Source organism: Erinaceus europaeus, chromosome 4 (assembly GCF_950295315.1).
Source record: "Erinaceus europaeus chromosome 4, mEriEur2.1, whole genome shotgun sequence".
Classification (NCBI taxonomy): domain Eukaryota; kingdom Metazoa; phylum Chordata; class Mammalia; order Eulipotyphla; family Erinaceidae; genus Erinaceus; species Erinaceus europaeus.
The window spans coordinates 10,624,933-10,647,565 of record NC_080165.1 but is presented as its reverse complement, the minus strand read 5'-3'; the positions used below and the strand labels follow the sequence as shown (position 1 = coordinate 10,647,565).

Here is a 22,633-nt window from a genome sequence, read left to right as displayed (position 1 = left end):
AGAGAAAAAAAAAAAAAGAAGAAGAAAGAATTGCCAAGGCAGGGATTGGCAAATATAATGATACATTTTTTTTTTACAGTGATACGGGTTTAACTGTGTGTGAATGTCAAAGAATAAATGTGAATAGCTAGATCTGGAATAGGAGCTTATTTTAAACACCACAGAGAGTGCTGTACAAGTCATGCCAAAAGGGCAGATTGACAAATGGCAATGTAATTCGAGACCATTGGTCTGACAAATACTGTTTCATCCTTACTGGCTTACGTTCACTTGCTCAACCAGAATTTCTCAAAATAGGAAACAGGCATAAGACACGCACGTATATATACCTTGCTAATTCCTCTCTCTCCCTAATTTCTTCTTCCTAGAGAAAAAACAGATACTCCATTCTGCTCTGAGAACTGACAGCAAGCACTAACGCCTTTAAGGTAAACATTTTATCATGCTGATATATTTATGCTTTGTCAGTGTAAAAAGTAATACACAGTGAGGGATATTCAAATATTCTTTGGAAAGTTTTTTATCAAGAGTAATGATCTTAAATTTTACTATTTAAACTAGAGAGTAGCTCTTATTTCAAAGTTCTTCTAGGCAACTTCATATTTATTTTAGTTGACTTCATTTAAGAATCAGTAGTATAATTAAACCTCATGTCCAGTATTTATAAAAAAATTTAGTAGAAATCATTTTACTATAAAATGAAATAACATGATTATTTACATGTGCACATTGATATATAGTAAAATTAATACCGTTGCATTAGTATCATTACTTAACTTAAACAGTCTATTAAGAACCATTAAATGTTAATACAGTCATTATTAAAATTGGTATGAGAGGTTATTGCTAGGACCTTTATATTTATCCTAAAAACAATTATAGCATTGACCTCCAGCTAAAAAAAGTATTCTGTTAAAGCTTATCAACACAGAATACATAACAAAACAAAATCCCACCAATGATAGTCAAATAAAGAATATACAGAATTTTAGAAGTTTTCTAATCAAAAGTTACTCTACTCAGTGAGCTGCATTTATATAAGTAATTTACTTGCATTAATAGATTACATACTTAAGATATACTGTCAATTGCTTGTATTTTAGATGAGGAAACAACTTTAATGTAAAATTTTCTGTTCCCCAGCAACTAAGAGGTAGCTGTAGATAAACATCATAAAGAGCCATAAAATTATCTGATGACAACACATAGGGTGTTGTTTTCCTAGTAAAGAAAAGATCTTTACTTTGAAAAGTCTTTTTAAAATGTTTCTATCTCCTATGTGCAATAGTATTCAGGAAGTTTGAAAAGGACTTTTACTATTGTCAGAGAAGATTTAGTATTACCTCTTTTTTTTTTTTTATAGAATCTTTTCTTTTTTCTGGAGTCGTGTGGTGGCACACCAGGTTAAGCACACGTGTTATAGTACGCAAGGATCCGGGTTCAAGCCCCCGGTCCCCACCTGCAGGGGAGAAACCTCATGAGTGGTGAAGCAGTGTTGCTTCTCTATCACCCTCTCTATCACCCCCTTCCCTCTCAATTTCTGGCTGTCTCTATCTAATAAATAAATAAAGATAATTAAAAAATTTTTTAAAAAAGATCTGCTTACTTTAAAAACAAAGAATCTTTTTTTGGTCCTTTTTTTCATATTTATTTATCTTTTGGATAGAGACAGCCAGAAATCAAGAGGAAGGGGGATGTACCGAGGGAGAGAAACAGAGAGACACCTGCAGCCCTGCTTCACCACTCGCAAAGCTTTCCTCCTGCAGGTGGGGATTAGGGGCTCGAACCTGGGTCCTTGTGCACTGTAACATGTGTGCTCAACCAGGTGTGCCACCCGCCCCCTAGTATTACCTCTTGAGCTGACTAAAATTAAAACCTAGATAGCTACCTGTATGGTTCACCTGGAAGAGAATTAAAAGAAATTATGCTGTCAACATTTCCAAAGCCAGGAGCTATTCTATGATACATTAATAAGGTCAATCGAAACTACTGAAGTGAAGTCGTATTTGAAGAAAGACGAGGTAAACTGGGAGACAGTTTCTGCATGCTCACGCAAATCTGAGTAAAATCTCCCAAGTTTAAACCAGATACTGCTAAGATTGCTGGTTATGCTGTTGGGTTAATTCAAGTAAAAGAGAATTAATTTATCCTTGTATAGGAAAAAAAATAAATGCTTCTCTAAAGCATCAAGTGGCCATTAGTATTTATATATCTTTTCAGAAATATGTAATATTGCAGCTTTGCAAAATTTGTGTCATATTAGCCTCACAAATGATGAAAGAAAACAATCAGAAGGTTAGTGAGATTTAATGTTTGAAAATAATGCATCTGACACATTTTTGTGATATATATTACTGGATAATGACACTTTTCCTGTTTGTGTTTTCTTTATTGGGGGATTAATGGTTAAGAGTCGACAGTAAAATACAGTAGTTGGTATATGTAACATTTTTGTTCTCCACATAACACTCTTGCCTCCCCCCCTCAGGTCCTTCTCTGCCGTCCTGTTCCAAGAACTGAACACTCCCCCCCAATACAGAGCCCTTTACTTTAGTGCAATATACCAACTCCAGTCATAAATTACCTTTTTTTTTTTTTGCCACCAGGGTTATTACTGGGGCTCAGTGGCTGCATCAGGAATCCACTGCTCCTGGAGGCCATTTTTTTCCTTTTTTTTTTTTTTTTGTTTTGTTACCCTGGTTGTTTTTATCGTTGTTGTGGTTATTATTATTGTTGCTATTGATGTTGGTTTTTGGATAGGACGGAGAGAGGAGGGGAAGATAGAGAGGGGGAGAGAAAGATAGACACCTTCAGACCTGCTTCACCGCCTGTGAAGCGACTCCCCTGCAGGTGGGGAGCCGGGGGCTCAAACTGGGATCCTTCCACTGGTCTTTGCTCCATGTGCGCTTAACCCGCTGCATGACCCCCATAAATTATCTTTATACAGTGTCAAGCACACAGCTTGTGTTTAAGCAGTGTAAGCTGTTCTCACAAGCCGTGAAGCAGGTCTGCAGGTGTCTGTCTTTCTCTCCCTCTCTCTGCCTTCCCCTCCTCTCTCCATTTCTCTCTGTCCTATCCAACAACAACGACATTAATAACCACAACAATGTTAAACAACAAGGGCAACAAAATGGGAAAAATGGCCTCCAGAACCATTATGCTGTCTCGCCAGCCTCTTGTGTTGATTTTTTATTTTGTTTGTTTTCAAACGCTTTGAAATTACTCATTTCCTCCAGTCTCACAAAACCCTTACAAGGTCAGCTTGTATCACCATATCCTAATCTGGAAAAATTAATTATTAATGATTAATTATTAAAATTAATTAAGTAATTAGTTAAAAGATATGCCTCATAGAAAAACATGAACAGCAAAAACAAACAAGCCCCCCCCCAAAAAGAAAACCCTCAGACTTCTTAAAACAGTTTTTCTTCCAGTATTAAAATTCTAGTTAACAAAAACTAGGATTGTCTAATATGAGACCAAGTTTCACTGAGAATTTTTTTTAAAAGACTTTTTGACATCTAGCTTATGAGTTTGCATTCTAAAGAAAATTCCTTTTCCTTTTCCCATTTCTATAACCATTGTCATTAGTTAGTGTGAGTTCAAGGGCCAGAGAGATAGCTTATCAATTAGATCATATACTTGCCGTGCTAGTGGTCTAGTTTGAGCCCTCATGCTATAGATAGGAATGCCTAGCATGGGAAAATCTTCCTTACTGTGTGATCTTAGTATTGCTATCTCTCTGAAAGGAATTTGGCAGGTAAGCTGTAAAATCACACATGCCTAACACACAAATCCTCAAAAAAAATTTTTTTTCCCCAACTACTATCTTAAAAGTGGCTGGATGCTAATATGGCAGAGATATTGTCATATAACACGATCAAGGCGAGGTGCTAATGTACATGTAGATGCTGAGTAGCAGAGATAACCTCAGTGCCTTGTTCAGACACTTGCACCTGAATGCAGATGCTAACTCTGGCAGATGTCAAATTACTACATGTCATGAACCTTAGCACCGACTTGAAAATAACCTACCTTGAATTTCCTGCATGTGAGAAAAACTACAAGTCTGCTTTTATTGGTATAAGGGAATACCTCAGGTTGGGTGGCTTGAAATTTAATTTCTCACGATTCTGGAGGTTAGAAGTCTGACCTGTGGGGAGTCGGGCGGTAGTGCAGCGGGTTAAGCGCATGTGGTGCAAAGCGCAAAGCAAGGACCAGCTTAAGAAGTCTGACCTGGGTGGTCAGTTTCTGTTGAGACACCAATTTCTGACTGATAATCAGTTTCTCACTGTGTGACTATCTGACCCTTTCTTACTCTCTGTGTGTGCAGGGGTGTGTGTGTGTGTGTGTGTGTGTGTGTGTGTGTGTATGTGTCACAGAGAGACAGGATGAAATAGAGCGGGAGAGGCCGTGTTGGAGAGTACTTTGGAGAGTACGCCTCACATAAAGACTAATCTTACTGAATCCAGACTTATTCTTAAATGACATTTAAACTTTACTGCTTACTTAGAGGGTCTAATGTATGAATTTTTAGAGGGTATAAATATCTATCCATAACCACAGTCTATGTCTCTCCCATGTTTTAGCATTTTATTTCTTTAAATTTAGCTTTGAATTGCAAGTGCTCTTTTTTTGTTATTAAACCACCATAAACTTAATTTTTATAATAAATCTCTTATAGAGGGCCAGGTGGTGGCACACCTGGTTAAGTGCATGCATTAGCATGCACAAAGACCCAGGTTCAAGCCCCTGGTCCCCACCTGCAGGGGGAAAGCTTCACAAGTGGTGAAGCAGGGCTGCAGGTGTCTCTCTGCCTCTCTCTCTTTCTATCTCTCCTCCCTATCTCTCTCTGTTATATCAAATAAAATAAAGTTTAAATTAAAGAAATAATCTATTATAACAAGAGGATGTTTTCTGATTCATGCAGATATTTTTCCTATGTTGGAAATGCTGTTACCTTGAATATTTTGCTCTTCTGAATATTAATGGGATAACAATTATGACTAATACTTTCCAGTATCTATTGATTCCTTAAGGATCCCAAGAAAGTTGAATTAGTCAAGGAAAGGGTCTGGATATACAGAGAAAGTACTAATATAGATTTGGCTGACGACTTCTTGAAGTGAGAAATTTATCTTGTGGTTTTATATTTAGGAGTGTTGGCTTTTTTGTTTTTAATTTGATGTTGTCTAATAAAGAGAAAGTTCTGAGGGGAATGAGTGAGGGTTCTGACTACATGGACAGAATTGAGGAAAAACACTGAGAATATGAAAGAAAAACACCTATTAACTAATTAATGGATTAGCCTAGGGTTCTAGGATTGTCATGCATATGGCCCAGAGTTCTGTCAGAAAAGAAATGGTTATGCCAACAGATAATTTAAAGAGATGCTCACTAGGGTCTTTATAAATGATTAAGCATAGTTTAAGAAAACCAACAAAGACTGGTGTAATATGACCCCAGTAGTAGAAATAGTTGGGAGCTATTATTCTTTCTTTCAGAAACTAATAAGTTTATTTATGACACATTTTAATTGTGCTTATGTAGTTATTCTTAGAACTGTTTAAATCATTTGTACTGATATTATAAACACATACAAATGAACATTCTTCTTAATCATTGAAAAAAAGCAAAAAAAAACCAAACTGGAAGCTATTATTTATTTATTTACCTATCTATTTTTATTATTTCTTTAACCAGAGCACTGCTCAGCTCTGGTTTATGATGGTGTTGGGGTTGCACCTGGGGTCTGGGAGCCTCAGGTAGGAGACTCTGTCTGCATAACCATTATGCTATCTCTCCCACTCCGGAACTTTTTTTTTTTTTTTCCTAATAAATGGGACAATGTGAAGAAATCATTCCTAGAAGAAACTGGCCATCAAAATATCACAATGGAACTAAGGTAGAATTGGTCTGTATATTGTTAACATTTATAGATGTGTCTCAGATAGTCTTGTGTGTTTTTGTCACACCTACTGAAGTATTTGTGGAATTGAATTCATTGTGATTCTATAGGGACTTTGTACCATCTTTTCTCATCTTCTGTAAGTAATGAATTTTCTCATCTTCTGTAAGTAATGAATTCTGTAAGTAATGAATTCAGGGTAAACAAAACCATTACTTTCTTCCCCACTGTACTCAGAAAGTCATTCACTAAACATGCCAAATCTTTGTTCCCTTATATTTTCCCAGCGATGGCATTATCCCTGGCATTGCTGTTCCTGACTGCTATGTTCATGCCCTTCTTTTATGTAAATGGACAGGTAAGGTCAAAGCTGAATATCTTTTCCTGACAGTCCTAAGGGATATCAAGCTATTAGATACATTTTCTAAAGTAAAAATGTCAGAGTTGTTAGTACATCACAAAGTATACACCAGTTTTGCTGAAGTTTCTTAATACAGTTAAGTCCAAGGCTGTGGTGATCAGTATCATAGCTCTTGAATAAAAAAGAGACAAACTAGGGGATCGGCGGTAGCGCAGTGGGTTAAGTGCACATGGTGTGAAGTGTAAGGACTGGGATAAAGATCCTGGTTGGAGACCCTGGCTCCCCACCTGTGGGGGGTGGTCACTTCACAAGTGGTGAAGCAGGTCTGCAGGTGTCTTTTTCTCTCCCCCCTTGTCTCTCCTCCTCTCTCAATTTCTGTCCTATCCAACAACAACAACATCAATGGCAAAAATAACAACAAGGGCAACAATATGGGAAAAAATGGCCTCCAGGAACAGTGGATTTGTAATGCAGGTACTGAGCCCCAGCAATTAATCCTGGAGGTGGGAAAAAAAGAGACAAACTATGTAATTAATAATGTAGTATATATTTCATAAGATAATATTTTGACTATTAGTTAAACAAAATATCATAAAGAGGAATTCAGTCCTTCATTTTAAAGTTGTCACCAAAGAAATTGATCCTTGAATTCTTTCTTTTATATATATATATTTTTAATTTCTTTTTAAAATTTCTTTATGGGGGAATTAATGTTTTATAGTCGACAGTAAATACAGTAGTTTGTACATGCATAACATTCTCAGTTTTCCACATAACAATACAACCTTGAATTATTTCTATTGAGAGTTCTTGTGTAAAAGTTTAATGATAAATGAAGCATCTTCTGTCCAAAAATCTTTTTTTATTTCCCTCTCAATTAAGCCATTTTAATTACACTGAAAAAATAATTATGTTTATGTAATCTCAAATTAGAAAAATTTAGTCTCAGAAATCACAGTTAATTTTATAAGCATTAGATCAAGATAAATATTGCTATTTTAATAGAAAGTATCAAGTTTTGCGGACTTTTTTCATGACCTTATTAGAATGTACAAAATTCTTGAATTATTTCTAATACATGACCTCACTTTGATGACCCAAATCCATAATCAAGCCTTCAGTTGAATGACAGTTGTGCCTTTGGCTGTCTCTATCCAGTGTGTGTGGTTGTCTTTCTTTCTTGAAAAATATTGTTATTGACTTATTTATTTATGAGAACCAGAGCATCACTTTGGCACATGGAACTTCGGGGATAAAACTCTGGACCTTATGCTTGAAAGCCCAACATTTTACTTACTGTGGCACCTCCAGGCCACAAGCATGATTTTCTGTATCATCTCAGGATGCCTAGAAAACACTATTCATCTTTCAAAAAATCCCAGTTCAGACCACATATTGTGATGTCTTCCCCGGCATTAACCAAGAAGTACTCATCCCCTTTGTCTGTATATCATAGGTCCCGCTGAGTTTATTTGTTTATCTGCTTCAGTTATTCGACATAAACTACTTGGGGACAGATAGAGTCAGTACTTCATTCATTTTATTCTCAACACATTTCTTGTTTTATTTGGCCTAAAACAAATTGCTTGAAACTCATTTTAAAAAAAATAAATAAAAACCATGTATTCTGCCTTTAAAATATCAAATGATGAGACCAAGTGGTGGTGCACCTGGTTGAGCACACATGTTACAATGCACAAGGACCCAGGTTCAAGCCCCCAGTCCCCACCTGCAGGGGGAAAGCTTCCCAAGTGGTGAAGCAGGGCTGCAGGTGTCTCTTTGTCTCTCACCCTCTCTTTCCCTCCCTTCCCTCTCAATTTCTGACGGTCTCTATCCAATTAATAAATAAAGATAATAAAAAATTTAAAAAATATTGTATTTACGAAACAAAAGTGGGTGAAAATACCACTGTGTGGAAAAATTTCTTTTTTTCTATCATGACTGACTGGGCTTTCACTCCTACAAGCAAACATTTTTTTTTTTCCTGAGAGAAAGATAGAGACAAAGAAATAGAAGGAGGAAGGGGAAAACACAGCACTGGAGCTCCACCCCGTGGTTTGAGGGCCAGATTTGAACCTGGGTTGAGTGCTTGACAAAGTAAGCTTACCTCTCAGGTAAGCTGTCTTTCTGGCCCTACTGTCCCCCCCCCTTTATTTTTTATTTTTTTTAGGAATCAGTTTTGAAATAAAGCATCTTTAAACAGTTGTTTTTTAAAAGTTTTTTTTTAAATTATCTTTATTTATTTATTGGACAGAGACAGCCAAAATAGAAAAGGGAAGGGTGATAGAGAGGGTGAGAGACAGAGAGACACCTGCAGCCCTGGTCTCTACATATTGTAGTATGTTCATTTAACCAGCTGTGCCACAACCCAGCTCCTAAAAAGGTGTTTTTAGGGGCAACAGGAAGAACTCGGGGTGTTATTCCATATTTTGATATGACGCAGAGAGTGGTCACTGCTATTAGTCCCCGTGCATCCTTTTCATTTAGGAATAAATACGCAGCTGGGGACATGCTTACCTGTGGGTATAGTGCTACTTACTCTTGCCTGCTGTTCTTAGGAACAGATGCATAGTCAGGGGCTGGGGCTGGGGCTGGGGCTGGGGCTGGTGGGTGGCTCACTGGGTTAAGCATCGCAGTGCTCAAGGATGCAAGGTGAAGTCCTGGCCCCCAGCTGCAGGGAGGAAGCTTCACAAGTGGTGAAGGAGTGCTACAGGCGTCGCCCTTTCTTTCTCCCTCTCTGTTTTAAAAATATTTTTATTTAATTATTACTGGATAGAGACAGATAGAAATTTAAAGGGAAGGGGGGGTAGAGATAGAAAAAAAAAACAGAAGCACCTGCAACCCTGCTTCACCACTCATGAAGCTTTCTCCCTACTTGGGGGAGGGGCAGGGACTTGAATTCAGGTCCTTGCGCAGGTAATGTGTGAGCTTAACCAGGTGCACCACCACATCTGGCCCCCTTTTCTTCCTCTCTGTCTCCCCCTCCTTCCTCAGTTCCTCTCAGTCTTATCCAATAAAATAGAAAAGAAATTAAAGAAGAAAAAAAAAAAAAGAAAAAAGTGGCCACTGGGAGTGGTGGATTCTTAGTGGCACTGAGCCCTAGCGATAACCCTGGATCCCTCCCTCCCTTCCCAAAAAGTAGCTCAACCCATATGTGAATATGTATGGAGAGCTTTGAGGGAGATTTTATCAGGAGCAGAGAAAATAACTAATCTTAAAGTACCAGGGAAACTTGACAAAGGATAAGGGTCTGTTTAGACTTCTATTTCACATTCTTGCTCATGGCCATATAATCACATTCTTGTGAAAATCTGGGTCAACAAATATAGCCAAAAGCTAAACCAAAATTACTAGCACCTAATTTCTGTTACTGAATGGACAAAGTCAGAAACGATAGTAGATCTGCTCCTTCTATAGGGTTTTGGATATTTAATGTTATAAAACCATCATTTGGGGAACCCTATAAGATCTGCTACATAATATGTAGAATCACCTCACTAGTGTTGAGTTCATTTGAATTGAACCTAAACACTCTAACTATAGACACCATGTCGGGCCCATGCTCCCCTTAATATCTACAAGACATCATCTGCCCCAACCCTTACAGCTCTTGACACTGAATGTGAATGTGAATGTTGTAGTGTCCTATCTTATACTTTCATCAATATTTTATCACTCATGTATCATTTTTTTTTTTTTTTGCCTCCAGGGTTATCACTGGGGCTCGGTACCAGCACTACAAAACCACTGCTCCTGGAGGCTACTTTTCCCATTTTGTTGCCTTGTTGTTGCCCTTGTTGTGGTTGTTATTTGTTTTTATAGCTGTTGTTGGATAGGACAGAGAGAGATCGAGAGAGGAGGGGAAGACAGAGAGGAGCAGAGAAAGACAGACACCTGCAGACCTGCTTCACCGCTTGAGAAGCGACTCCCCTGCTGCTGGAGAGCTGGGGGCTCAAACCAGGATCCTTATGCCTTGCACTTTGTGCCATGTGCGTTTAACCCGCTGCACTACCGCCCAGCCCCTCACCCACATATCTTAAAAAGTCACATTAATCAGACTCTTCTTAAACTAATTGGCATCATCCTCTTCAGAATTGTTATTCCATAATTTACATTCCCATTCTTAAAATCCAACACTCTTTTTTTTTTTAAATCCCTATTTATTTGATAGAGACAGCCAGAAATTGAGAGGAGGGATAGAGAGAGGGAGAGAGGCAGAGAGACACCTACAGCATTACTTCAACACTTGTGAACCTTCCCTCCTACAGATGGGTACTACTGGGGCTTGAACCCAGGTCCTTACGCACTTTGATGTGTGCGCTCAACCAGGTGTGCCACCACCTGGCCCTCCACCACTCTTTCTATCCTATTTAAAAGTCTTAACGTTGGCTCCTACTCATTGGTGATGCTTAACAACTAACATTGGTTTTACTGAAATACATTTCTAATTTATCTTTGCTATCTTTTGTTGACATATATACTCTCCATATACGCAGCATCAAAGCCTAATAGTTCCAACTTCATTTTTTTCTTTAGAATCCAGATATCAATCGTCTGTCAACTACCCGACCAGAAGTCCAAAAGGAAATTGTGGATGTTCACAATATTGCAAGAAGAAACGCTTCTGCCACCAATATGCTGAAGATGGTAAGAGACACGAACACACATGACTGAAGTCAGTTCTAAGACTGAAAATCTAGGAAATAACATCTTCGTAGCTTAGGAAGCTCTCAATTTTATTATTTGAACTTTGTGGTGCATGTATAGGTCAGACATTCCTTTACTATCATTACTACTGCACATATTATTTTTACTTAAATTATATCCTTCTTACCATTTAGAGCTTCCATTCTATAGAGGATTATAATCTGTCCCCAAAACAATTTTGATCCATACTCCCAGTGGGGAGAAGTGATAAAAGGAAGAGGGTAAGGGGGCTCTGAACTCCAGCTCCATCAGCACCCAGAGAAAGAGGAGGAAAAAGGGAAGGATGTTTGGATATAGTAGTAGGGTTATTTGTTGCTTGGAGAGGAAGAGAGGACTGGACCTGGAAGAAAAACGAGATCAGAAGAGAAAACACACAGCAGAACTTGGACTGGAGGTGGCGTATTGCACCAACGTAAAAGACTCTGGGGAGGTTGGGTGGGGAGGTGGGGAGTTCAGGTCCTGGAACAGGATGACAGAAGACCAAGTGGGGGTTGTATTGTTGTGTGGAAAACTGAGAAATGTTATGCATGTACAAACTATTGTATTTACTGTCGGCTGTAAAACATTAATCCCCCAAAAAAGAAATGAAAAAAACAACATGACATACTTTTTCAATCTGCTTTTTATGAAAGGTAGACATGCTATACTCTCTCTCTATATTGATACAATATATTACATTATATTTATTTTATATTTATATTATATTATATATGCATTAATTTGTGAAGAAAAAATAACATCAAAACAAATCTTTGTGATGATAATAAGCAAATGCATGAGATGAAATTTTGTAAGGCTATAAATCAAGTTACCAGCCATATTTAAAACTCATGCTTCATTATGCTTGAGTTATTGAGTGTGTATATACACACACACACACACACACACACACACACATACACACACACACACACACACACACACACACACATATATATATATACATTTTTTACTGTGTTTTAGGGATGGAACAGTTTGGCAGAAAAAAATGCTAGAAAATGGGCACAACATTGTATTTATGAACACAGCAAAGGAGAGGATCGAATGGCCGGTATGTATATTAATGATTGCTTGTTGGATAAATGCACAATAACAGAATAATTATCTGATGCTCTTTGAGGATGCTCTTGTGAGTAAAATGCTGGTTCTCATTGTCTTTTAAGTTGAATATCTTTGTAAAATAACTCTGATAAGTGCCACCCCATGCTTTTCAATAGCAGTTTAAAATCTCTCACTATCATGTAGACATAACATTTAAAGACACATATAAATATTAATGTCGAGACTTGAGAAATCTATTCAAATATTGAAATATTTCTGTCTAGCAAAGCACTTCTCTCCTAGTTTTTTCTCTTTTAGGGAATTTTTTTATCTTTGAAATTATGATATTCTGATTAACAGGCTACCTTTAAATTTAGAAAACACTCTGTTAACCATTTTCTTTATTCTTAGGACTCTGTAAGACTGAATGTAATATGGCTTTTAAGGATCACACAAAATAACAGTCCCCCAAATTTATTCCAGTTTCTGCCTATGAAGAATATCTGCTGAGTGTGGGTAGATGTAAAGAAGAACTTGTAAGAATTGGTCTCTGCCATCAGCAAATTTGTCAAATAAAAGATGAGAGAGTAGGGGGCAGGCAGTGGCACATCTGGTTGAGCTCACACATTACGAAATGCAAGGATCCAGGTTTGAGCCCCCATGCCTCACCTGCAGGAGGGATGGTTCGGGAGCAGAGAAATGGGTCTGCAGGTGTCTATCTTTCTCTTTCTCTCTCCCTCTCTATTTCCCCCCCCCATCTCAATTTCTCTCTCTCCCATCACAGTGGATTCTGTGCAGGTACTGAACCCTAGTCATAATGCCAGTGGCAAAGGAAAACATGAGCCATGTATACCAAAAATTTAATGTGCAAATGAATGAATGAAAATAGAGAAAGAGAAATTCATCTACTTAAGTTTTTTACTTTTATTTTTTTAAACTTTATTTATTCATTTGTCCCTTTTGTTGCCCTTATTGTTTATTGTCATTGTTGTTGTTATTATTATTGTTATTACTGTCATTGTTGTTGGATAGGACAGAGAGAAATGGAGAGGGGAAGGAAAGACAGAGAGGGGGAACGAAAGACAGACACCTGCAGACCTGCTTCGCCGCCTGTGAAGAGACTCCCACTGCAGGTGGGGAGCCGGGGGCTTGAACCAGGAACCTGATGCCAGTCCTTGCACTTTGTGCCACCTGCACTTAACCCAATTTTATTTTTTTTATATGTAGACCCAGTTAAATGGCCTAGCTGCTGCAGCTGCTGCTGCTTCTCCTTCTCCTTCTCCTCCTCCTTCTTCTCCTTCTCCTCCTCCTCCTCCTTCTTCTCCTTCTCCTCCTCCTCCTTCTTTCCTTTTTCTTCTTCTCCTTTTTTCCCCCTCCTCCTCCTCTCCCTCCTCCTTCTCCTTCTTCTTTCTTCGTCTTCCTTCTTCTTCTTGTCTTCCTCCTCCTCCTTCTTTTTTGTATTTATTTATAAAATGGAAACACTGACAAGACCATAAGATAAGATAAGAGGGGTACAATTCCCACCACCACAGCTACGCATCCCATTCCCCTTCCCTGATAGCTTCCCTATTCTTTATCCCTCTGGGAGCATGGACCCAGGGTCATTAGGTACAGAAGGTGGAAGGTCTGGCTTCTGTAATTGCTTCTCCGCTGAACATGGGCATTGAGAGGTTGATCCATACTCCCAGTCTGCCTCTCTCTTTCCCTAATAGGGTGGGGCTCTGGGGAAGCAGGGCTCCAGGACTCATTGATGGGGTTGTCTGTCCAGGGAAGTCCAGTTGGCATCATGGTAGCATCTGGAACCTGGTGTCTGAAAGAAGAGTTAACATATAAAGTCAAACTAACTGTTGACTAATCATGAACCTAAAGTCTGGAATATTGCAGATGAAGATTTGGCATCTCCTTTTTGGAAATAGCTAGTAAGTCTAGTTTAGGTTTATTCCAAAGGGCCCATGACTCTTATTAATTTTTGCCTGAGTCTGACATCTGATATGCAGGTGGACCCAGGTTATTGTTGGGAAGATGATGTCATGACTGGAAAAAGGACCAGAAAGCTGGATCAGGGAAGAGAGTAGCTCCCAAATATGGGAAAGGGGTATAAATATTGTTGACTGTAAATCCAATCAATTTGATCAGGGGCCCATATTTAGCTTAGGAGCCTATGTGACCTCTGCGTCCCTGTAGGTCTGAACTTATGGCCTAGCCTCTATTTGGCTTCAAGCTGATAAGCAACACCCTTGTAAAACGTTAGTGAATTTATGTGGTAGAATCATGTGCTTATTCATAGTGATGTACACCTGAGATTGACATGTACCCTGTAATAGCACTTCAATAAAAATAATCAGCGACTATAGCCATTGTGTTGGGAGAACAGGCATTCAGATCAGCATATGCAGAGAAGCAGAAACACACCCTTTCCTGCTTCATTGCTTTCTCCATTCATGAGCTCTCTCTTCTCAGATATAGGCGCTTGTGGTGAGAATCTCTTTATGTCAAGTGTTCCATCTACGTGGTCAGAAGCGATTCAAAGCTGGGATAATGAGAAATATGATTTCACATATGGTGTAGGTCCAAAGAGTCCCCAAGCAATGGTCGGTCACTATACGCAGGTAAGGATAAAAACAATTAGATGTGTTATATATGTCTGTCAAAGAAGGTCTCTGAATTTTGACTGATTCTAATGTTGAATGTGGGGAGAGATTGGTCTCAAGTGAGTAAGAATAGTTTTAGCATTTGGTGGGTATTTTAGCTGTGAGCTACTGTTCTCATAGATGTGAAGGCTTTTGGTAGGAAGACATATTTAAACTGGGTAACTAGTTAATTTTTCTTTTTCCTTTCTCCCTTCCTTCCTATCTTCCTTTCTTTCTTCCTTCATCTTTCCTTCTTTTTTTTCTTTCTGGCATTTTTTCTTGCCATGCAGGCTTTAAAAAATTGTTATCTTTAAGGGCTGGGTGGTGGCACACCTAGTAAGGCACACACATTACAGTGCGCAAGGACCCAGGTCCAAGCTTCCAGCCCCCATCTGCAGGCAGGAAGCTTCACAAGTGGTAAAGCAGATCTGCAGGTGTCTCTCTGTCTCTCTCCCTCTCTACCTCTCCCTTCCCTCTCAGTTTATGTCTCTATCCAAAGTAAATACAATATTAAAAATATTATCTTTATTTGATTTATTGAGTAGGATAACCAGAAATGAAGAAGGAAGGGGATGATAGAAAGGGATAGAGACAGAGAGACACCTTCCCACTGCTTCACCACTTGTGAAGCTTCTCCCCTGCAGGTGGGAACCAGGGGCTCGAACCTGGGTCCTTGTGCATTGTAACATGTGCGCTCAACCAGGTGTGCCACCACCCAGCCTCACTTACTTAATTTTTCTGGATGGGTAAGTTAGTACAAGAACATAGAAATATATTTTATTAACATACTTTTACTTTGATTCAATAATATATTGAAATATATCCATGAAGTTGGAAAAAAAAGACTTTCCATTTTGTGTTTCCTGATATTTCTATGCTACTTCTCTAAGGTACTATCCTTTCCTTGCTCATGAACATATAGGTTGTTTGGTTCTCATCTTACCAAGTTGGATGTGCAGTTGCCTACTGTGCCAACCAGGCGTTAAAATACTTCTATGTTTGTCAATATTGTCCTGCGTAAGTATAAACATTTGAGTTTGTTCTCAGCAATGTGATCAGTAATCTAACATTACAAATCATCATATAATAGGCATGCCAGACTAAAAAAAAAAAAAGCACAATTCAGTATGAGCAGGAGGATGAATCTGTTAGAGTAACTTTATTAAGTTGAATAAAAAAGCCTGGGTCCATACTCCCAGAGGGATAAAGAATAGGAAAGCTATCAAGAGAGGGAATGGGATACGGAGTTCAGGTGGTGGGAATTGTGTGGAGTTGTACCCCTCTTATCCTATGGTTTTGTCAGTATTTCCTCTTTATAAATAAATAAATTAAAAAAAACCTTCTCAGGTGGACAACCCTATTTCTCAGTTTTAAGTATAACATTCAGATGTTCTCTTTCCCTATGTCTATTATAAGTTATCTTCACTCTAAACTCTTTCTGAAGACTCAGCTTTTCTCCATGAGTATATGTAAAGGTTTGATAATTAGACAAGGGGTATAAACCAAGTAGTGGTTCAGGCCTTTTCTGGTAAAACATGTTCTTATTCTTACTTTTTAATAATAATAATAATAATAAAAAAAACCCACTTCTACTCTGCCATTTTGGAATGATTGAATCATTGGTTTCAAAGGGTTTTCAAGAATGCTTGTCATTTTGGGATTAGGTGGTAGTGCACCTGGTTGAGCGCACATGTTACAATGTGCAAGGACCAGGATTTGAGTCCACACCTGCCGGGGGAAAGCTTTGCTAGTGACAAAGCAGTACTGCAGGTGTATTTCTTTCTCCCTCTCTGTCTTCCCTTTCCCCCTCAATTTCTGGCTATCTCTATTCAATAAATAAAGAAATAAAAAAATTAAAAAAATTATATAAAAAAGAATGCTTGACATTTTAAATAGCTCCCCCCCCCCTTAAGTGAGCTTAATTGCTTGTCAGAATTTGTACACACAAAAAGTTAGGAAGCACCCAGTAAAATCTCGATTTATATCAGGAAAATCACTCCTTCTTCAAGTAATATGTTTGAATTACCCACCAAACTTCCTGTAGCCATTGAAAATACATTAATGGACTGGAAAGATGGGAAAATGGTTATGCAAAAGGTCCTCATGTCTGACGCTGTAAGTTCCCAGCTTTCGTCCCTGGGACTGCCGTATTCCAGAGCTGAGCAGTGCTCTGGTTTCTCTTTCTTCCTCTCCCTACCTCTCTCATTGTCATAAAATATTTAAAAAAAAATTATAATATGTTTATTAGTTCTAATTATTAAAGTTCAAAATCTCTTATCCCAAACCAAATTTTCTACATGAAAGAGATAGAAAGAATAATGAAAAAAGTTGTGATTGGGGAGCCGGGCTGTAGCGCAGCGGGTTACGCGCAGGTGGCGCAAAGCGCAAGGACCGGCGTAAGGATCCCGGTTCGAACCTCTGGCTCCCCACCTGCAGGGGAGTCGCTTCACAGGCGGTGAAGCAGGTCTGCAGGTGTCTGTCTTTCTCTCCCCCTCTCTGTCTTCCCCTCCTCTCTCCATTTCTCTCTGTCCTATCCAACAACGACAACAACAATAATAACTACAACAATAAAACAACAAGGACAACAAAAGGGAATAAATAAATAAAATAAATATTAAAAAAAATTTAAAAAAAAGTTGTGATTGAAAGAACTTATAGGACAGTATTATGTATTTGTTTTACAATATTCTTGCAAGGAGACAGAAATTCAGATACATTGGTTGTGACCAATTGGCGCAGTCAAGACCCTGACTTACCTATGTTTGTAGATAATAAAGACCAAAAGAATAATAGTCCTCTGTGAGCTGCAGGCCAGCCACGATAAGACTGCATATTCATCTTAATGAAACTCTTTCTTCCCCCCTGGTTGCCCTAGCTTGGGTAAACATAGGGAAACCTCACACCTAAGCTATCCTGAAACTTTCAGACCTTCCTAAGAACATCTACTTTGCATAAACACCAAAATTTTTTTTGAAAACCACCATCTCTATCTAAAAGGCAAACATTATCCTGTAAACCTAACCATTCCCATGACAAATTATAGAAACATATATTCCTTTTCTATTGGGTTGTCAGATAAGTCATGATGCATTTTTCCTATGCAAAATTATAAAACCCAATATTATAAAATTATATTTAACTTTAAGCATTTTCCACACCACAACATTCTGACACTCAGGAATCTCCCTACCTCTCTATCAGATTTTTTATTTTTTTACCCCAGTCAGTACCTTGGGTAGCACTATATTAGCAACTGAACCAAGGCAAGTAAGAGATGAAGAGTATTTTCACACTGAAGAATGCTCTGGCGGCTGGGTGGTGGCACATCTTGAGTGCACATGTTACAATGCGCAAGGACCTGGGTTCAAGCCTCCAGTCCCCACCTGTAGGGGGAAAACTTCATGGGTGGTGAGGCAGGGCTAAGCTGTCTCTGTCTCTCTCCTTTTCTATCTTGCTCTACCCTCTCAGTTTCTGGCTATCTCTTTCCAATAAATAAAGATAATAAAGAAATTTTAAAAAGGAATACTCTGAAAATTTAAGACCGAATTTAATTCATTTTAGATGCTGAGGATATAAGGAAGTGAGTGAATGAATATTTTAATTTTTTAAAAGTAAAATTAACTATTTAAAGCAAAATTAACTATTTTACTTTTTTAATATTTCATTTTTTTTCCCTTTTTATCAGAGCAATTCTCAGCTTGTGGTGGTGCTGAGGACTGAAGTTATTTTACTTTTTTAAGTCCTTGCGCTTTACGCCACGTGTGCTTAACCCACTGTGCTACTGCCCTAACCCCGTTATTTTACTTTTGATAGCTATATGAGTATGTTTAACATGATTAAAACCATTAAAGTTTTAGGAATATATATGGTCCTGGTTGCTACCCTTGGCATGCATCAAATATATTTGGTTTTATGGAAAATGTTTTTATATAAAAAACTGTTAAACACTTTTCATTTCAAATTCCAGTGGTAATATTCAACCCAGATTATATACGCCTTTCGAACAAGGGAAGCCCTGCGCAAGATGTCCTGGTGCCTGTGACAATGGGCTGTGCAGTAAGTGTGGAGTTAATTACTGGCTAGCTTAATACGATGACCTGGCATTTCTGTTTTTCATCTTTTATTTGTGACTCGTGGGTTATAAGATTGTAAGATTACAGGGGTTAGTTCTACAACACAGCCACCATTAAAGTTCTGTGTTTCTGTTCTTCTACCGCCCAAAGGTAAACACCATCAATCTCACAGTCTTAGAAACACTTTGTTTCTGGTGTGTGTGTGTGTGTGTGTGTGTGTGTGTGTGTGTGTGTGTGAAACCGTTCCATAGTTGTCTTTCACCTCTTATTTCACCAAATCTAATCACCTCTAGTTCCATCCGTTTTGTCTCAAAGGAGACATTAAAAAAAAAAAAAACTTCTTTATTGATTAATGGTTTATAGTCAGCAGTAAAATGCGTAACATTTCTCAGTTTTTTACATAACAATTCAGCCCCCACTAGGCCTCCTCTGACTTCCCCCTCACCCACCCCAGAGTCTTTTTCTCTGGTGTAGTACACCAACTCCAGTCCAAGTTATGCTCAGTGTTTACCCTTCTGTTCTAGTTTTTCAGTTTGTCTATGAGTGAGATCATCTCATTTTCTTCTTTCTCTTTCTGGATTATCTCACTTAACATGATTTCTTCAAGGTCCATCCAAGATGGGCTAAAGACAGTGGATTCACCATTTTTAATAGCTGAGTAGTATTCCATTGTGTATATAGACCACAACTTGCTCAACCACTCATAAGTTGTTGGACACCTGGGTTGCTTCCAGGTTTTGGCTATTACAAATTATGCTGCTAAGAACATAGGTGTACATAGATCTTTTTGGATGGGTGTGTTGGGTTCCTTAGGATATATCCCCAGGAGAGGAATTGCAGGGTCATAGGGTAGGTCCACTTCCAGCCTTCTGAGAGTTCACCAGACTGCTCTCCACAGAGGTTGGACCAATTGACATTCCCACCAGCAGTGCAGGAGGGTTCCTTTGACCCCACAACCTCTCCAGCATTTGCTGCTGTTACCTTTTCTGATGTATGACATTCTCACAGGAGTGAGGTGGCATCTCATTGTTGTCTTTATTTGCATTTCTCTGACAATCAAAGACTTGGAGCATTTTTTCGTGTTTGTTGTCCTTCCGGATCTCTTCTTTGGTGAATATTCTGTTTACATCATCTCCCCATTGTTGGATGGGATCATTTGTTTTTTTTTTTTGTTGCTGAGTTTGCTGAGCTCTTTTTTTTTAAATTTATTTATTTATTCCCTTTTGTTGCCCTTGTTGTTTTACCGTTGTAGTTATTATTGTTGTCATTGTTGTTGGATAGGACAGAGAGAAATGGAGAGGGGAGGGGGAAGACAGAGAGAAGGATAGAAAGATAGACACCTGCAGACCTGTTTCACTGCTTGTGTAGCGACACCCCTGCAGGTGGGGAGCCAGGGCTTGAACCAGGATCCTTACGCGGGTCCTTGTGCTTAGCGCCACCTGCGCTTAACCCGCTGCGCTACAGCCCGACTCCCTGCTGAGCTCTTTATATATTTTAGTGATCGTGTTTTAATGTGTTTTCGGATGATTTTCATTGCTTTTCCTAGTTGATGGGGAGAGCAATGCTAATTTGCTTCTACCCCATCGCCACACCTCTAGAAGTCTCAAGTAATTTTTAAATGTCAACCAATCTATGTGTAGTGCTGTCAGCTCATAGAAATCTCAAAACACTTTAGGAAAGAGAAAGTAACATATTATATTTCATTTCAGTGTTATGAATAGAGCTATAGAATTGATCATTTTTGTTTGAGATATTATCTAAAATCATTTTGAACATTATCACTAACCTGTTAATGAGGGGTTTTTGTTGTTGTTGTTGCTACTTTGTAAAGGAAGTAATTTAGTCAATTCATTTTAGGAATGTCTCAAAGAAACTTCCTCAAGGTTAAAAGAAGTATTGTATTATTTAGTGAGTTTAGCCGTGGGAACTTAGGCATCCCTTGAGATAAGAATTTTCCATTATCATCAAAACGGCCAAACCTACTATAGGTTAAATCACTCCCTTCCCACTCACATCGAATTTATTGTCTGCATTGATGCTGTGATGGAAAATAGAAATGAAAGGAGACTAATTTGTTTGCTTTCATTCCAGCCAATAGCTGTGAATATGTTGATGACTATTCTAACTGTGACAGTTTGAAGGCACAGGTGTCATGTAATCATCCTCTCGTTAAGAAAAGCTGCAAGGCTTCCTGCAACTGTCAAGGCAAAATCTATTAAGTCTTCAGTATGGACTGTGCAATGCCATGTCATCTCCTTGTCTGGCTTTTACTGACATCAAGATTGTATGCATGTAAATTCAAATTTAATTCCAAACGGTTATGACTCTTTATTACTACTGGGTTTGCTCTATTATTTCATAGAAATCTCTTTCATAAAAGTATTTAAAGGTAACATGATTCATGATAACTTTGAATTTAAATTTAGGGCATTTCATCAAGTTAGGGAATTCACAAGTTTTATTTCCTGAAAACTAAAGATAATAGGACCATTAACTGAAACTGAGAATCATATTTATACCTGTGGCTCTGAGGTCCTATCTATCACATCAGACTAACGTGAGCTGCAAGGTGTTCTATAAAACACCTCTGGTCAGTCCTCCTCAAATCTGTCCAAATCATGAGCAGTAAGGGAAATCTGTGGAGGCAGAAAAGATGAAAGCATCGTGATAAGTAACTGAAATATGTCTTCTTCTATCAGATCTTAGAACAGAAAAAAAAATCATTCATGGAAAAATTGGTGAATTCTGAATGAAATCTGAACTGATTTTCAATAGTAGTGTTGATATTTTAGTCTTCATAAATGTGTGATGTGAAGGTAATGGAAAATTCTAAATGGATAAAGAATGTTTGGCATTACTATATGATATGTTAATAATTTTTCTGTAAATCTAAAATGACTGTACAATAAAAACACATTAAAAAATCTAAACCAAGTTTCACTGGTCTTCATTCCATGATACATCATACTTTTTTCTTCAGGTTATCTGCCTATTCTTCCTTACACTCAACTTTCCTCTAAGTTCTAGTGATTCTATTCAGTTGTGAAATGTATAGGTATGTATATACACATTAGGTTAGAGCACAAGACTTAACAAGCCAGAGGCCCCGGCAGCAGGAGGCAGGAACCATCCCAGAGCAACTGCATCTCTGTTGAGTGGTGCTTGGGTATCTTGCTCTCTCATAAAAGCAAATAAATATATCCTTAAAAAATCATAAACCAATGGTCTAGGAGATGAGGTCCCTAGTTCCATCCCTGGTAGCATCTGTACCAGAGTGGTGTCTGGCTCTTTCTCTCTCTCCTCCTATTGTTCTCATAAATAAATACATAGCATATTATAAAAAATCATAATAAAATCATAAACCAGTGTTAAATATTTAATTAAGTAACTAAGTATTGCACCAAAGTAAAAGACTCTGCAGTGGGGGTGGGGGTGGGGGGTGGGGAGGGTTTAGGTCCTGGAACATGATGGCAGAGGAGGACCTAGTGGGGGTTGAATTGTTATGTGGGAAACTGAGAAATGTTATGCATGTACAAAATATTGTGTTTTGCTGTCAACTGTAAACTGTTAATGCCCCAACAAAGAAATTAAAAATAAATAAATAAACATTTAATGTCTCTTTCATTAACTTTAAAGATAACACCAATGTTTGAACTGTGAAATAAGACTCACAAACTAGGGGCCGGGTGGTGGTGCAACCTGGTTGAGCGCACATGTTACAGTGCGCAAGGACCCAGGTTCAAGTCACTGGTCCCCACATGCAGGGTGGTGAAACAGGGCTGCAGGTGTCTCTCTGTCTTTCTCCCTTTCTGTCTCTTCCTTCCTCTCAATTTCAGGCTGTCTCTATCCAATAAATAAAGATAATTAAAACATTAAAAAAAACAAAAACCAGAAAGACTCACAAACTAGTATA

At 38.3% G+C, this 22,633-nt stretch overlaps 1 protein-coding gene across 1 annotated transcript; it reads left to right on the top strand.

Annotated features, from left to right (window-relative positions):
• The first annotated feature begins 293 nt into the window (after positions 1-293).
• Positions 294-21,057, top strand: LOC103113737 (cysteine-rich secretory protein 3-like). The gene is made up of 8 exons (XM_007523297.3): positions 294-428; positions 6,196-6,266; positions 10,806-10,916; positions 11,940-12,027; positions 14,478-14,626; positions 15,570-15,664; positions 18,615-18,703; positions 20,812-21,057. The coding sequence occupies exons 2-8, from the start codon at positions 6,198-6,200 to the stop codon at positions 20,937-20,939; spliced, it is 729 nt and encodes a 242-aa protein (XP_007523359.1). The 5' UTR covers positions 294-428; positions 6,196-6,197; the 3' UTR covers positions 20,940-21,057.
• Positions 21,058-22,633: the final 1,576 nt, after the last annotated feature.